Raw genomic sequence first — 17,275 nt, 5'->3', positions numbered from 1 at the left:
TGACGGACGCACTCATCAAAAGTGTCGACTCACCACACAAACACACACAACCACCAGTGCAACCCACTCATACCTGCCGGTTGTTATCGGGTTATCGCTGACCAAAGTCTCGAACCCAATCGGCGGTGACGGACGTAGACGCCTACATAAGCGGTCCTTGAGCGCAGCTCGAAACTGGACACGCCGCCGGCTTGCTTAGCCGCCGAAGTTTGTAGCGGCACATTCCTGCAGGAAAAGCAGTACGGCTGGGAGGCGAACGCTGTTTGGAAGCTGTACGAACTACAACGGAGTCCAGTGAATATTTTTCCGCCCGTAGGAAAAATGCGCGACGTCAACGTGATCCGGCCGTTGGCACTCTTCGCCTTCCTGGGAGTTGCGGCGGCAAGACCTACGGTCGTAGACTACGGTGAGTTCGTGTTGCTTTTTGTAGATCCTTGTGAAAGATGGCGTTCGTCCGTTTTGTTGGGGCTTCCCCATACCCTTGCGAACTTGGCATTCAAGTCTGAAAGCGAAAAAATAAAATAAAAACGCCCCGACTTGAGCCCGCAGAAAGCACAGCTCGAATCAGTTGAAATTCAGTCGGTTCCAAATTGTCTAGTTTGTAATCGTTATCATAAGTTCCATCCGACTGTCTTCGATTGAGATGCGACATATGTTTTTGGCATATTCTGCACGAAACGCCCGAACGCGTTGGGCAAGTTTTGTTTCTGATAATTAAGTGCTAGAGGTCACTAAAATGGTGGATCACTTAATTCCTAGCAGGTGGAATTCGTTCTTTTCATTTGTCTCGACAGCTGGTGTCACCTATAAATGCAGTGGCTTCACTGTCTGCTACATAGGGCTGACGGAATCTGTTCGATGTTTTTCGGACGGTTTTCTTTGTGCACATTCTCTACAGTGCGAGTATTGCGAGGTAGATTTTTTTTTCTAACCACATCACAATTTCAGTTTGTCTGCAGCTTACACTCCTTATTTTAGACTAGTTACTTTCGGTGCGCAATTCGGCGACATCCGTGTACTCAGCCTTCAGTCCACTGAAAAGACACTGGCGTGGTCGAATTTATTAAATAAGCCTCCCTAAATGAGCAGTTTACTGTAGATGCACAGCGCAGCTTTGCAGCCCAAATATGCATGGAAGTCCTATATTATTGAATACCAATCCGTCACTTATGTACGACATATGGGCCACACGTCGCGTGTAGTGCACCTTGCCGCAGTGAAATTTCATCCTTCTGTCTGTTTCCGTAGCCCGCAATTGCACGTCCCCGCTGTTTCAACACATAGTTTCAAATACCTGCCTGAGACTCGCACCTTTGGGGACTGTCCATCTGCAGCAAATACGTTGATGCATTTACTTATTTTGACTACGTTCATCCATACTTTTAAACTTTTGCGCGCACACACACAGTAAACTGAAACAAACCGGGTGCACTGACGCCACTTGATATTGTCCGGTACTGCGTTTTCGCTCGCTCGGTACTATTACTTACAAACGTTCTGCATTCCTTCTTTCCCTTTTATTATTACAGGCACAGCTAAGCCTTCAAAGTTCGCTGAGTACGTCACCGACGAGCCAGGCAGTGCCGAGCGTGGCCTGCATGTTCAGAGGTCGACCAACCGCGACGACCTCAGTGCAACCTCGGGCCAGCCTCCCGCCGTGCTGGCTCCTGCTCATGGACCCCACTACCACGAAGTAGTGTTCGACATGTCGTCGGAAAGCACTGGGGACTACTTCGATGACGGCCTACACGATTCTGCCTTTGGGAACTTCCCTGGCGGCCCCACACACTATTCGCCCTCGTACGAGTCCGCTATTCATTCATTCGGGTCCCTTCAGAACCTGTCCTCGGGACCGGAACACTCCGTAGCGCACACGGGAGTGGCCAAGCGATCTCTGGTGTCCCGTGGTCGTCCTGGAACTCGCCCTCGACCGACGACTGCGGTTCCCCGGAAAGCCCCGTTCTCCGTGGGCTACACCAGGGAAGACGACTGGCGACCTCTCTCGACGTCTGTCCACAGCTACGCCTCCTCTCATCGCGAACTATTCAACGTGCCGCCGTTCACCACTGTCACCGGGTTGAGGCATCGGTAGCTGCCGTTTATAATTTATAGGTAGGAAAATTGTTGCAAATTTTTAAATTAAATAGTTGGCACCTTCTTTTACCCCTAACCGCGTGTTGTATTTCTGTGCCAATTAAACGTTTTCGCACTGTATTTCCGCTGTTTCTCCTTCGTTTTGACGCTCCCATTGGTACGCGCACGGGAACGCCGCTGGACTACCAGCCACAAAAGCTCATGCCCGTGTACTGTACGATGTCGAAGAACGTTAAAGAATCCAGGTGGTCGAAATTTCCGGAGCCCTCCTCTATGGCGCTCCTCATAGCCTGAGTCGTTTTGGGAAGTTAACCACCCCCTTCTGAATAAACGGATGCTTCACGTGAGCTGCAGCCTGGAAGCAGCGCTGACATCTGCTGGCACGGCGTACTGTCGAGACACCGCTGCGCATGCGCTGGCTCCGTAGGATGTGGTTTTCTTGAATACGCCTAGCGCACATCGATATTTGGAGATTATCACATGGTCACTTGAATGGTGTCTGGCGTAGAGCGACGCGCATGTAGCCGCTTGTAGGCACTTTTGTCTCAGCCTGACAGTGAAAAATTGAGGTCGCGACCTTTGCGGGTGTGCGCCGCTCTAGTGACGTGTCTGTCTTTGCCAATTACTTCTCGGCCATCGTTTGCTCGTCACCGGTATCAAGATACTGGTGACGTTGCCAACAATCTCGCAAGAAATTTTAAAAGTAGAACTTCGGCCGCTGCGGTGCTTGTATTGGTCAAAGTTTACCTAATGTATAGGTCCTTTCTTGCTTAGCCAGAGCCATCTGCGTCGCTTGAAGTTTGGCGCTGAAAATGGCAAGAATCGGCAACTAGGAATTTCACCGAAAAGACTAACTCTGCGCTGTTTTCTTGGATGTATGCATTGGTTCAAATCTCGCGCGTTATCAATGTCGTTTTACTTTCAAATGGGCGTAAATACAAGCGGTAGAGCATACAGAGCACGGTTATTTCTTGCTGCGTGCACAAATGCGTTGCCCACGATCAACTTCTGTGGCACTGCAGACTCGTGCGCGCCGGCGTTTGCAGCTGCGTGCAATGCAGTATAATTACACATGCCTGTCCGCCAGTCATCTTAACTTTCGGATACTGCGTTTTTCAATGTCGCCATTACAGAGGCTGGCTCAAGTGTCGGTGTTGCTTTTCCACGACTTGGCTTCTAGCTCCATGCTTTAAATGAGACAGAAGGCGCGTGTGGAATAGATATCGTGCTGTTAGGAGTCGATGTTATAACGAGAGTAAAACAGGTGTATATATTGTTTAAATTATTACAAGCAAATGCGCTGTTATTTATTTTATATTTCCTACTTCCGAAATTAAAACCATCTTTCTTGCCGGCATGAAAAGCGCGCTTGACTAAAAGCCTACAGCAGTTGATGGGCTTGACAGGCTGGCCGTGCAGGTGTGAAGTTCGCAAGCTTTCGTGGCTTCCGGAGCTTATTGGCTAGCTTCCAAGGCTGGAAGAAGACTTAATTGCTTTGACATAGAGCAGATTGTTGCCGCTTGTCACGATGATAATAAAATCGGGCGGCTTCAAGTATTTTCAGAACAACGTAGTGCTACTGTTTGTAACTTTGAAATGCATTCCTTCACGATAAATTAGCTGCATTGTTCATTAAAAAAAGAAACTTTAATCTCGTTCATGGATTATAGGAAGCATGAAAAGTAGAACATTCGGACACCAGTTTTTATACACAATTTATTATACTACACAAAGGCACATTAACGCGCATAACACGCGGGCGCAAACGCACATCAGGGAACAGTGCGTGGCATCTCGCGACAACTGCACTGTCACGAGAGCTTTGCTAAAAATAATCTGAACACGGGGTAAACTGAACGGGTAGAGAACGAAGCTTTAATCAGCTCATGACTCTTTAAGTGCACTGTAGGCCACGGCTCAAACGACCGACGTTTGTCGCTGGAGCGCACTAAGGGCCCGTAGGATAGTGGAAGCTATCGGAGTCCTGAACTGGACTGGACTGAGGACCCCGCCCACGAGGACCGGTCTCTCAGTTGTTGTTGCCTCTGAAGCAATTGCACATACCTATGGTGTGGGACTGGGCAGAGTTTGGTGCAGACCGAAACAGGAGAAAAATTCATCCAGACTTATCTGAAACAGTTCATAGATAAAAAATGAGGAACCTGGGAAAGCGAATAATGAATTTTGAGAGATTTTGAGGAGATAGGAATGAAAATCGAGGAAACGAAGAGCCGAGGGTTAGAATAGGCGTCAAAACAACTGAAGGGCAATAGGGCAAAACGGTGTCGCCTATCAGTACGTTAGATATGGGAAATGCAGTGGATGCGCCTATCTCGAGAGGAGCTTCTCACGTTGGCGCCGAAGCTTTCGTGTATATGTGGTGCGCTGTGCCGTTTGCATGAGAGTGGCTCGAAGTTTCCACTGAACGACAATTTGACGTTCCATCTGTTTTTAGAGCGAAAAGCTCTACTTCTCCCATGCTGACCCTGAACGTCATCTGGCTCTTAGACTTGACCTCTAACGGGAAGCGCGCCGCATGTGCAACATCGCCGCGTGGCTGGTGCCTCGATCTTCTTCATCGGCGCCTAGCTGCGCGCTTGGCAGTCCTGTCCGCCGCTGCGCTAGCTGCTGCTTGGCGCTCCTCCTCGCCAGTTGTGGCATGTGATGTGTCACGTGATCCGCTCTTGCTCTTGGCAGTCTCGTCCGCCGCCGTTCTGGACGCTCGCTCTTGCACTTGTGGCACGTGATGCATCACGTGATTTGCTCTATCTGAAGTCTTGAAGCAAAAAAGATGAACCAAAGCTAAACCGCGTCTATCTTGGCTCAGCTGAGTTGAGCCACAGCCACTTTATTTTTTGCTTTCCGGTTCTGCAAGTAAGGAGTCAACCTATATATTCGACGTATCGACCAATAAGCGAGTGAAATACACGCGCTTACGAAAAGCACGCTTCCATGTCTTTTTTTTTTTAATTTACAGCGACGCCAGTCATGGGCGAGAACAACATACTGTTTCTTTCTGATGTTGCTCCTGATACATAATTTATGGTGCGCTCGCTGAAATGGCGCGTAGTAGTACAGCATGCGCAACTTGCTGTTGTTAGCCTTTCGAAAGATTGCACACATCCACACTTGGGGATCGACCAAGAATCGGGAGGCAGAGGTAACTATTCACCTGTACTCAGTAAAGGAAAAAGAAAAGCACCCGGGAACGCAACACCAGTGGATTCTACCTTAAGAAGGCCATGGACAGAAAAGAAAAAGTGTTCTGATGAAAAAATAAAATAATAATTAAAAAGAGAGGGATTAAGAAAGGAATAATTAAGTCAAAATGTAATAATGGATAGAAAAGAAAATATTAAAATACTTAGCAAGGCAGTTTATGAGATTCTAGCAGGAAATTTTGAACAGCGCTACAAACAGATCTGTGGCTCAACACAAGTGTGGTGGCGCCAAATGATAGCATGCGCAACTGAGGCGGGCCACACAATGAGGGATAAAGAAGATGCGAAGACGGAGAATGGCGTCAGAAGCAGCCAAAATGGGAAAAGAAGAACGTTCCAGGAGGCCTGCGAAGGTCACCTTGAAATCGCTGGAAGATATCATGAGGCACTTATTTCAGCTTCTGACAGCCATCAGCTGCTGCATGATGCTCGTCGTTGTCACAGTCAACGCGAATCCGCAAGGCCTTCTGATCGGGGACCACTCGCCATTTGGCTCCCCTCTTCCGGACACCAATGAGCAAGAGACGTTCACCCGAGCCATAAACGCCGTGGCCAACGCCGTCTTTTTGCTCGCACAGATCATCGTCCCAACGGTCATCATGGTGACGATGTACTACTACCGCTTCTACCGCATCATGCGCGCCTGGATAACCCTCGTCTCTTGCTGGATCCTCGTCGAAGCGCCTGCCATGTACATGAAGATAGTCTGCGGCGCCTACGGAATGCAGATGGACATATTCTCCGCCGGGTTCTTAGTCTACAATTTCATGGCCCTGGGTCTCGCCGTGAGCCTTTCCAAGGAGCCGCACGCACTGCGGCAGTTTTACTGGATAGTCGAATCTTCCTTCATGGCTCTCATCCTGATCAGGTTTCTGCCCTCCTGGACCCTGTGGGCCGTGCTCTGTCTCATCCCCATCTGGGACCTAGTCGCCGTGTTGGCCACCGTTGGGCCTCTCAGGATCATGGTTGAGGCGGCCGCGGAGAGAAAGGATGGACTGCATGCAGATGGATTTGTCTTCTCGACCGCGGCTGATGGCATCGAGATGGGGCTTGGCGACTTTGTTTTTTATAGCGTACTCGCGGGCAAGGTGGCCATGTTAGGTGACTGGGCCATTGTGTTCGCCAGCTTCGTCGGAGTCCTGGTGGGAGTATGTGTGACCATTTACCTTGCGGCCTTGAGGCAATCCGCGGTGCCGGCACTACCTGTGTCGCTGGCCTTTGGCCTTACGTTTGCTGCTTTCCAGAACATAATTCACAGCTTCAATAATGAGCTACTGGCTGTGCAAGCTTTCATATGATAACTCGAACCGGTGCCGCAGGACCAAGGACAGTGTGGTCGTAAGAACGCAATTATCACTCACAGAATCCTTCAAAGACCGTGCACATAGCCAAATGCGCGTTAAACAGCGCCTTAGCATTTTTATTTCTATGCCTGAAATGGGGTCGACGTTATCGAGATACTTTGCCATGGTTGTGCTTCATTTTACGTTGCAATTGATTAGTTTCAATTTTTTCTAGTTCATGCTTGTTAAGTTTGAGTGCAAGAAGAAAAGCTCGGGGAACTAAAGACGTGTCCCCACAGGAGTAGTTTAAGCCATTCGTCCATTGAAAATAAAGTCGCGAACAAGCGCTACTCCAGACCGCAGTCTGTACCCAGATGGATGAATGTTAAGAGTGGCCCGTTCGAAACGGTATGGCGCCAGGTGCCACTATGCTCGGTACCGCTCTGTACATCTTTATATTGCTCTATCAAATATGTAAAATTTGACAGAATTATAAATACATTTGCTATTTTTTACATAAAATTGTATTGAGTTTTACGTCTGAACACATGAACCGAGCTAGCCGCGCGCCGTACGCTTCAGCTGTCTTCCTTTCGGGGGCCTCTTGTTTTAACGGAACTTAATTCCCTTACCATCTTCTCTAAATCCGGACGGCTCCCATTTAGCGCCCCATAAACGTGCACCAGTCCAACATTTCAATGCCAACGGCGGTATGGCGCACGCCCCAAGGAAATCAGGTTCCGACTCGGAGCAGAGCTCACCGGCACGCACACAATCGGGAAACGCGATACTAGGTGATGATTCGATCCGCGCTTTTCGCTGGCCTCAAACCGCCGCATACGCCGCTGGCCTCCAATCTACGAGCTCTTCCTTCCAGCCTCCTCTTGATCCCATATCGTTAATCGATGGACCCCGAGCGCTCCGTCCCCGACCGCCTGTGGAGCTTCTGGATGTCGTCAACACGTGTCGCTGCATTCCCGGCGCGCTTTTCCTTTGGAAACCCACCGATTGGACGTTGGCCGTGGACGGTCGCGGACGTTGCAACAACGATGTTAAGAAAAGATGCGGTGAGAAGGAGGCGAGAGGGGCGCAGTCGAGCGCGCCATGATGGAATGCAAGCTTAGCTACATTTGGGAGCAAGGGAGCGCGAGACATTCAAAATTGCTTTTTCAGTAAAGGAAATGGCGCAGCATCTGTCCCGCATCTCGGTGGAGACCTGAACCGCGCCGTAAGAGAAGGGATAACGGAGAGAGCGAGAGAATAAAGAAGTGCCGTAGCGGAGGTCTCCCGAATAATTTCAGGGCGCTCGGCTACTGATCCGGAGTTCCCGGGTTCGAACCCGACCGCGGCGGCTGCGTTTCGATGGAGGCGAAACTCTAAGGCGCCCGAGTGCTGTGCGATGTAAGTGCACGTTAGAGATCCCCAGGTGGTCGAAATTATTCCGAAGCCCTACCACTACGGCACCTCTTTCTTACTTTCTTCTTTCACTCCCTCGTTTATCCCTTCCCTTACGGCGCGGTTCAGGTGTCCGCCGATATATGAGACAGATACTGCGCCATTTCCTTTCCCCAAAAACCAATTATTAAATAAATATTAATACTGAAGACGTGGGCAGGATAACCGACTAAATTAGCCGAAACAAATGTTTCTAACGCGAAACAAGGTCACGTTGCAGTTTTACATCTTGATTTTTATTTCTTCCATAGTGCGTGACGTCAACTAAAATTTTTACCAGCAGTGTCGTGCGAAGAAATAGAACGAAGAGCAAGGATGAGTAGAGGGAAGTAACGATAAATAAAGAAAAACGAGGAGAGGGAAACATAAGACGGGAATTTCAGGAATGTCTTCCTTTTAATTAGAGCGGGGCACGAAGGTCAGGGCCGCAGGGCTGCCTTTTTCCTCTATCGTCTTCAAGTCCTGCAGTTCTTTTTATCTGGGTATGCGATTATCCCAGCCACGTGGGATACATCCCCTGAAGCGCACTCGGCTTTCAGAGGTTATTTCTTCGACAAGCAGTCTCCCTTTTCTACAAGGCCGACGAGCAGAACATAGAGCAAACGGTAACGAGGCAAAGTGAATGACCCTGTACGCACAGGATTTCACTTCCGTTGCGACATCTTTTCCAGCTGGTATGAAGAGACAGTAGAAAAAAAGAGTAAGGGAGAGTGGGGTAGAACCGAAGCGAGAAAAAAAGAGGATACTGCGATCGCGTGTTCTCGAATCGTCCTTCGTGAAATCGTCCAAATGAGTAAACTCTTCCCGAGCCACTCTCCCTTTCGGCCTTCGGGCTCATGAAACAGTTCAAGCGAAATCCAATCCAAGATCACCGGAGTACACGTCAGCTACTCGAAGAGCCTCTTGGCCTTTGAAGTGGTTCGTATCGACCGCCTCATCTCCTTTTCTTTGGCTTGAAAAAAAAAAAAACTATCTTTGAAGTCAAACTCCTTAGTGGCTCCCAGCTGATGTAATTTGGCCTTAATGAGCGTTTACTACATTGTCTTGTTGTCTTCCGAAGTCCTCTGGGCCGGCTCGAGGGAGCTGCGCCGGAACAAATCATTAAGGACTATCTCTTGCCACATAGCAGTAAGTAAACGTAGAGTTCGGAGCACTTGTGAGCGATGTGTTGCGCAAGAAAGGCAGCCCCCGAGTGCCGAGACCGAAAAGCAAAGAAAATTAGGCCGAAGAAGGAAAAATTGTCAGCCCCGGTCGATTCACGAATGACCGTAGCGGGTTTGTGGGCAATGCATTCAGTGTGAACCTTTAGGTAAGCAGGAAACGGTTAGTTGAGTTAGCTGCGAGTAGAGTAGTGTAGTTAAAAAAATGCCAGCTTAGTTTTAAGAGGACTGGAATTTTAACCCTACAAAAATGTCGACGCAGTAAACGAAGCAGTCCATGTTCGCTCACAATCAAGAGCGGGAAATCTGGAGTCATCCCTCCGCGGTGGCTCAGTGCTCAAGATGCTGCCCCCCCCCCGCCCCCCCCCCCCTCCCCCCCGCCGGAGTCCAGAGCCGGAGTCCCCTGGTTAGAACGCGAACGCGGCGGCCGCGTTTCGATGGAGGCGAAACGAAGAGCTCGTGTGATGTTCGATGTCAGTGCACGTTAAAGATCCCCATGTGGTCGAATTTATTCCGGAGCCCTCCACTACGGCACCTTTTTCTTCCCTTCTTTTTTCACTTCCTTCTTTATCCCTTCTTTACGGCGTGGTTCGGGTGTCCACCGAGATAAATGGGACTGTTACTGTGTCATTTCCTTTCCCCAAAAACCGAATTTCAATTTTAAGGCGATAGCATTTAATGGCTCATACTCGTGTCCGTCCGTTAGATTTTAGGTCACGTGACCTAAAATCTAACGGACGGAAGGTCACGGCGCCAAGGTCACGTGAGCTTGTGATTTCACGTGATCTTTCTGCCACGCTCGCGCCAGCTGCTCTTCTTCTCTGTGGTGAAATGAATTCGAGAGCGGCAAATTCAAATCAGTGCAATGAGTCACAATCGGCTTTCGCCGTCCCGCAGTTAAGAGATATCTCAGTGCGCACAACGATTTTTTTTTCAAATCTGGAGTCATCATTGGTTAGGGCGTGTGCTGTGCGATGTCAGTGCACGTTAAAGATCCCCAGGTGGTCTAAATCATTCCGGAGCCCTCCACTACGGCACCTCTTTGTTCTTTTATAATTATAATTGGTTTTGGAGGGAAAGGAAATGGCGCAGTATCTGTCTCATATATCGTTGGACACCTGAACCGCGCCGTAAGGGAAGGGTAAAGGAGGGAGTGAAAGAAGAAAGGAAGAAAGAGGTGCCGTAGTGGAGGGCTCCGGAATAATTTCGACCACCTTTGTTCTTTCCTTCTTTAATTCCCCTCTTATCTCTTCCATTTCGGCGCGGTTCAGGTGTCTGTCGAGATGTGATACAGATACTGCGCCATATCCTTTCCCAAACAACCAATTTTCAATTTTTTCACCCCCGCCGCGGTGGCTCAGTGGTTAGGGCGCTCGACTACTGATCCGGAGTTCCCGGGTTCGAACCCGACCGCGGCGGCTGCGTTTTTATGGAGGAAAAACGCTAAGGCGCCCGTGTGCTGTGCGATGTCAGTGCACGTTAAAGATCCCCAGGTGGTCGAAATTATTCCGGAGCCCTCCACTACGGCACCTCTTCCTTGCTTTCTTCTTTCACTCCCTCCTTTATCCCTTCCCTTGCGGCGCGGTTCAGGTGTCCAACGATATATGAGACAGATACTGCGCCATTTCCTTTACCCCAAAAACCAATTATTATTATTATTATTATTAATTTTTTCACCATGTGCCGCGTGGCGCTGCAAACTTAAAATCAGCGCGAATTTCGAATGTTCGGAGCATTCCCTTTATATGCTATGGCCGTCGGAATTAGCCAGTGAGAGCGCACGAAGCACTCTGTAGGTAAAATTTTGTACCGAGGAGGAGAAGTCGGCCAATATTATCACCATGCCTGTGCACAATCTCTGGACTCCCTAGTTCTCTTAAAATAACTAATTTGAAATGCCCCCGTTGAGCAATGCGGTGTTTGCCACCGGCGCCCAACAGACGGCGCTAGTCTGACTACGTGGTCTCGATGCCACTTGGCATACGTGAGAGAGACGTGGAGAGAATGCATACAAGTATAATAGCGGATTAGCAGATGCAGTTCCGGCGATCTGAGCAGCACCACGTGCGCTTACGACCGGTAGAGAACATTATCGAGGAAACGCGAGGGTACCGGAAGCAGGAAGCGCGAAACGGAGGGATTGCCTACCGGAAATTTCTTGCCAGTAGAGATATCGCCGGCGGTAACACTTGGCGCCGCTCCTCTCGTGAAACAAGTCGACAGATTTGTCTATTTTTGTGTCACTTCCTCTCTAATATCGTTGCTTTTCTTTCTTTTAAATGAAAAATTCTGTGGCCTCTCATTTCCGCCAGCATCGGATTGGGAGCGAGATATAGTCGATGCAATGAAAAAAACGAAAGATAAAGAAAGAAAAGAAGACGGAAATGAAAGAAACCGTGCACGATATCTGCGTGTACGAAACAGCGAAAGCCCTTGAGATAGAAACAGGCATCCAAGCTTTGCTTGGGATTTCTTGCTTCACCTTAGGAGTCTTGAGAACGGAGAGAAATTCTAAACGCCTCTCGCTGACAATTAACTCCCTGAACTGAGCGGAAAATTCCCTGTGCGTCTTGGGAAAGCTTCTGGGAATTCATGAAACAATGCGAAATTTTGAACGAAGTGCGGGATGGAGCGGGAGACGCACATTTCAGTTCTCGTTCATTGGCTCCCTACAAGCTTTTACCGTTCATGCTTTCTCCTGTTCGACCACCAAAGTGCCCTCAACAGAGATGAAGCATGGAAGAACTCCAGCGTGGCCACGAGATGGAAACAGGGTGCAATGGTGCGCTCTCTGAGCGGCTACCTGACGAGTTCGATATTGAAATTGTGTTGTCGGGTTTTGTATGAAAACTTTAAAAATTTTTGAATCAAGGCAAGAGCCTTACAGACCTCATTATGTGAAAAGGCGCCGGCGTGTGTTAGTATTTTAGTGTGCCAGTGTGTTTACTCGCAGATGGTACAGAAAACCCCATCGATGGCAAGAAAAATAGCGTGATGTCATCAAGCGGTTGCAGGACACACACAGCAAGCCGAGCACCGCCATTTGAGATAGTTGTATTCAGTTTATCTATGTAATATACTCCACACTGGTTGATGTCAATGTGGCGCAAGTTTTTCCGACTATATTCGAAACGAAACTGTGCGCAACTATTTGTAGTACAGCGTTCCCGGTTGTGCCACAGATTTCTCGTTATATGTAGCTTACATGTGTTAGTCAAGTTGGAGGCTAGCTTGCGACTGGGATTCGAACCGGCGACATATGCACCTTCACTTGTATGCCTTCCCAGACTCGACCTCTTTCCTTAAGGTGCGGTTGAGGCGTCCACCAAGATGTGAGGCAGTTACTGCGCCATTTCCTTTCTTCTACTGAAGAATTCCTCTTCACTGCCGAAAAGTAGTTTCGCAACTGATTTAAACGGGATCTTAAAAAGAAGTGCTTTGATGGTTACTACCAAAAACATTTTTACTTATCTTGCACGTAGGATCGTTCACATTAAATTTTGTATATCTCTCGGAGTCTTCGCAATCCATACGCTGCTTGAACGCGCAAGACGAGCACATCTAAGCAGGCTTGGACAGAGAGGTGGCATTAAATAAAATTGCGCAATCATAGCTGCTCTTTCACAATCAATAAAAGGACCCTCAGAAAAAGAACATCGGGTTCATTTCTTTCAGCCAGAAATATTGGCCATTCATCACTGATGAACTAGCAACCGTAGCACATGGCTGCACACAAGTGTGAGAGAAAAAGATTAACATAATTTTTTCTTGATACTTCCCTAATTTTTTTTGCCCGTGTACTGTGCGATATCAGTGCACGTTAAAAAAACCCAGGTGGTCTAAATTTCAGGAGCCCTTTCCATAGCGCACACAATTCCACAATTCCAAATTCCATAGCGCACACACTTGAGGGGACACAACATGAGCGCTCGTGTTGTGTCCCCTCAGTTGTGTGCGCTATGGATCCTCATGTTGACTACCCACTAGCCCGAACCCTCACCCTTCTAAGGTGTCCCTCATAGCCTGAGTCGCTTTGGTACGTTAAAGCCCATAAACAAAACCAACGAGACCTAATTTTTTTTCTATTCTATTTCTTGCTTAAGAATGTTGTGTCGCTTTCCTCTGCAGAGCACGTTGGGCTCGGGCGGATGCTAATGATTGATTACACCCGTGGAAAAACTGCTATGTCGCAAATGTCCGTTTCTCTGAGGTGTTTTAGCTACGCTTAAAATGGGCCTGAAGTTCTTGAGTTCCAAATACGCCAAAACATTGGAAAGAACTCGACTGTTTCAAGCACGGCGGTTTCGACCGACAGGTAAAAGCGTAACTTCTGAGCAAACTCGGGTTTGTGCAACTTCGTAAAGCGAGCTATACCACATAGTGTTCGTTGATGTCGTTGAGGCTAGCACCTCTTGCGACGGTAACACCCCGTACACGCCTCTCGAGATGCTGGAGGCTTGGTGGTTTGTAGAAAATGCTTGGCGCGCCGAACGTTAAACAACTTCATCGAGTTCGGCACACTGGATGCCGAATTGCCCATACATACAGCGTGATCTGACTGGATGAGAAATGCGGATGGGAAAACATATACGCTTACGGGAAAGGCGACTCCGCCGTTGTAAGTGAGATGACGCTACCCACTATGGATCTAATTTGCCTCTTCGCGACTTGTAGCGGTGGTATTGGCGGCAGACTTTGCTTAAAGTCCTTTGCTCACCTTATACTCGGCAGCTGTTGCTCAAATCACACTAATAAACACACTTGAATCCATTCAAACTCGCGCAGCACGTTTCATCTTATTTAACTATTCCCGTCACGCCAGGATTACTTCCATGAAAAGCACCCTTTGCCCTGCCGGACCTTTCTTCGCGCCGTAAATGTTTCCGACTTTGTCTTTTCCATAGAATGTATCATCACAACCCTGTATTAAAGGATAATCTTTTTGCTCGCTTATCATACATACCCTCCCGTTCTGACCACATGATTAAAGTTGCTGTTCCATTTTTCAGAACAAAAGTATGCCATAATTCATTTATTCCCAAAACTAGCGCAGACTAAAACGACCTTCCTCCCTCCATCGCTGCCATTTCGGACATTAACAATTTCAAGACCACTGTATTTTTTGCCGCTTTGTAAAAAAATATTGTATGATATGCACTGTTTATTTTATGTACCATTACCACTCCTTTTTGTAATGCCTTCGGGCCTGGGAAGTATTTGAAATAAATAAATAAATAAATAAATAAATAAATAAATAAATAAATAAATAAATAAATAAATAAATAAACAGGAATACTAACCAGAACAAACTGGTTGTGTTCTGTCCACAAGTGAGCAGAACGCAGTTTGTAGCTAACGACGTAGCTAAATCACATAACATACCCCACTTAAAAAGAAGTCATAACTAATTAGCATCCACCCAAGTGCAGCCATCATACAGTTACAAATGAAAGCTAACAGGGTTCATGGAAGGTTAACAAACGGAAGAAAAATTCGTCCTGGTCCGGGGTTAGAACCCGGGACTACCGCCTCTCAGGGGGAGCCACTGTATCAGTTGAGCTAACCAGGACCAACTCCGGAGAACGACGAATTTTTCTTCAACTTCAGTGTTCCTGTTAAAGCTCATTAGGATTTATTTGTCGCCTTACGGGCGCACTTCAGTAGATGACAATTAATAACTGATCCCATATAACAATCTGCTCCGGAGTGCGAGGATTCCACTAAACATATAACTAATGCAATGCAATGATTTATAGGACTGGTGGATGCATGGAAAGCGCTGTTTGGAGTGCTTTTTGTACTATTTTTACCAGACACAGATTTTATGTGAGCTAATGTCTTGCTTCGAAGGTTACTCCCCGAAGTCACCCCAACCCAAGCGGTAACCTGGCAGTTACCGGCGCAGTACCATGCACCTTCGGTGACACCTGCTCCTCCTTTTCCGCTGCTGTCTCCGAGACGGACACTGTACGCCTGCTCTGGACCTGATGCTGCCTGCGCACCTTCCGGCGGAAACGCCTGCTCCGATGCGGACGGCCCCTTGGTCGATCACCAGATGTAAAATATCTGGATCTTGGGGCCGCACCAACAAACCTTACTGGGCTTACTTCGGGAACCCGGCGTGTATATGTTTTTGTAAATTAGTACATTATACCAGAAGGCACGCTTTCACAAAAAAGAAAAAAGAACTGACCTATTATTTTGTAGATGGTATAGCGCGCGGAACAGCGCGTGCCATAGCACGAGAGGCAAAGAAGAAGTAAAGACAGAGAACGGGACAAGAAGAAGAAGAACGGGACGTCTGAGGCCTTCCTTCCTTCCGTCAGAAGCAGTAAACATGGCTGAAGAAGAACGCCCTGAAGTTCCTGCGAACGCCCTCTCGGAAGCGCTGGACGATGCCCTGAGGCACGTCATTCGGATCCTCACTGCCGTCAGCTGCTGCATGATGCTCGTCGTTGTCACGGTCAACGTGAGTCCGCAAGTGCTCGACAACCAGGGCGCCACGCTGCCGTACACCCCTCTTCCTGACACCAATGAGCAAGTGTCCTTCACCCGAGCCACAAACGCCGCGGCCAACGCCTTCATGCTGCTTGGGGTGATCATCACCATGACGGTCTTCATGGTGACGCTGTACTACTACCAATTCTACAGCGTCATTGGGGCCTGGATTACCCTCTCTTGCGCCTTGATACTCGTCATTTCGCCCATCACATACATCGGCATAATCTCCGGCACCTACAACATACCCATGGACCTTTTCTCCGTGGGCTTCTTCGTGTACAATTTCATGGCTCTCGGTCTCGTCGTGATCCTTTCCAAGGGACCGCTTATAGTCCAGCAGTTCTACCTGATCGTCGAATCTTCATTCATGGCTCTCATCCTGATCAAGTTCCTGCCCGCCTGGACCCTGTGGGTAGTGCTCTGTCTCATCCCCATCTGGGACCTTGTCGCCGTACTGGCTGTCATAGGGCCGCTCAGGATCCTCGTGGAGACGGCCAAGGAGCGGAAGGAAGGTCTGCAGCCTGGACTAATCTTTTCGACCATGGTCGCGGGCACGTTTGCCGGTATGGCCAGCCGGGAGTCCGGATCGCCGGAACCAGTTCCTGGTTCCAGGCGGCCTCAGCGCCGCCCTTCCGACCGGCGGCCTTCAGACGCCGCCGAAGCACCCGCCAGTCTGGCACGTCGGAGGTCGTCAGAACCGGAGCCTATGGACCACAGGGCTTCCTACAGTGCACCTGAATCCAATGAACAGGAGGAGCTTGAAGCTTTGCCGCAGGTCCCCATCGAGCAACTCTTGGCACCACCTCATGCTGCCAGACTTCCTCCCGACCAGGGCGCGCAGGCTAAGACGAAGAAGTCGCTTCCTGCTAGAGCAGAGGACGACGACTCGAGTTCTGACAGCGACTCGGACACGCAGGAGAGCCAGGGAATAAAGATGGGACTCGGCGACTTTGTCTTCTACAGCGTCCTCGTAGGCAAGGTGGCTACCTTCGGCGACTGGGCTATCGTGTTCGCCGCTTTCATCGGTATCCTGGTCGGCGTCTGCGTTACCCTTTTCCTCCTGGCGGTCATGGAGTCAGCGCTGCCGGCGCTGCCGCTGTCGCTGGCATTTGGCCTCACCTTCGTCGGGTTACAGAACCTCATTCAGAACTTCGTGAATGAGTTATTTTCTATGCAAGCGTTCATTTGAGCACGTGAACCTCTGTAGCTGAGCCGAGGACCGTGTTGCCATAGTATGGCTGCAATCACTGAAAGAACCTTTTCAGGTGAACATGACACAAATGATTTTCACTGGGTATTTATTGCAGAAAATAGGATCAACGTAATCAAGTTGCCTTTGAAATGATTGTCGGATCAGTTGCATGTTGGCAGTTTCTCAACCAGATTTTATGACATGCAAACAAAGAAGGTAGACCCAGTCAATGGGTGAGCATGCATATGTCCGACGGTAAGTTGAATAGATTCGAGACGCATTTATCAGCACGCCCGTTATAATAGTACTTCAACGTGGGCATGCCGAAGCAGTCGCATTAAGCCGTTGAAGCATACATAATTTGAGGTT

The 17,275-nt window shown here is 48.7% G+C and overlaps 3 protein-coding genes across 3 annotated transcripts; all 3 read left to right on the top strand.

Moving 5' to 3' along the window:
- The first annotated feature begins 143 nt into the window (after positions 1 to 143).
- Positions 144 to 2,213, top strand: LOC144106185 (uncharacterized). Its single transcript, XM_077638922.1, has 2 exons — positions 144 to 406; positions 1,530 to 2,213. Exons 1-2 carry the CDS (start codon positions 322 to 324, stop codon positions 2,090 to 2,092), a joined length of 648 nt encoding a protein of 215 aa, XP_077495048.1. The 5' UTR covers positions 144 to 321; the 3' UTR covers positions 2,093 to 2,213.
- A 3,398-nt stretch (positions 2,214 to 5,611) lies between these two features.
- LOC144107392 (presenilin-2-like) lies at positions 5,612 to 6,613 on the top strand. Its single transcript, XM_077640384.1, has one exon. It carries the CDS (start codon positions 5,612 to 5,614, stop codon positions 6,611 to 6,613), a length of 1,002 nt encoding a protein of 333 aa, XP_077496510.1.
- Positions 6,614 to 15,550: 8,937 nt separating this feature from the next.
- Positions 15,551 to 16,903, top strand: LOC144107391 (presenilin-1-like). Its single transcript, XM_077640383.1, has one exon. The coding sequence runs from the start codon at positions 15,551 to 15,553 to the stop codon at positions 16,901 to 16,903; it is 1,353 nt and encodes a 450-aa protein (XP_077496509.1).
- Positions 16,904 to 17,275: the final 372 nt, after the last annotated feature.

Source organism: Amblyomma americanum, chromosome 10 (assembly GCF_052857255.1).
Source record: "Amblyomma americanum isolate KBUSLIRL-KWMA chromosome 10, ASM5285725v1, whole genome shotgun sequence".
Taxonomy (NCBI): Eukaryota; Metazoa; Arthropoda; class Arachnida; order Ixodida; family Ixodidae; genus Amblyomma; species Amblyomma americanum.
The sequence above is the reverse complement of the archived record's forward strand: the minus strand, read 5'-3'. Positions and strand labels throughout refer to the sequence as shown.

What these genes read in the sequence shown, in the direction of transcription:
- LOC144106185 (XM_077638922.1), top strand. Translation starts at nt 322, where the DNA reads ATGCGCGACGTCAACGTGATCCGGCCGTTGGCACTCTTCGCCTTCCTG. An exon ending in ACCTACGGTCGTAGACTACG is followed by an intron (nt 407 to 1,529) that starts GTGAGTTCGTGT and finishes TTATTATTACAG; the next exon opens with GCACAGCTAAGCCTTCAAAG.
- LOC144107392 (XM_077640384.1), top strand. Translation starts at nt 5,612, where the DNA reads ATGGCGTCAGAAGCAGCCAAAATGGGAAAAGAAGAACGTTCCAGGAGG.
- LOC144107391 (XM_077640383.1), top strand. Translation starts at nt 15,551, where the DNA reads ATGGCTGAAGAAGAACGCCCTGAAGTTCCTGCGAACGCCCTCTCGGAA.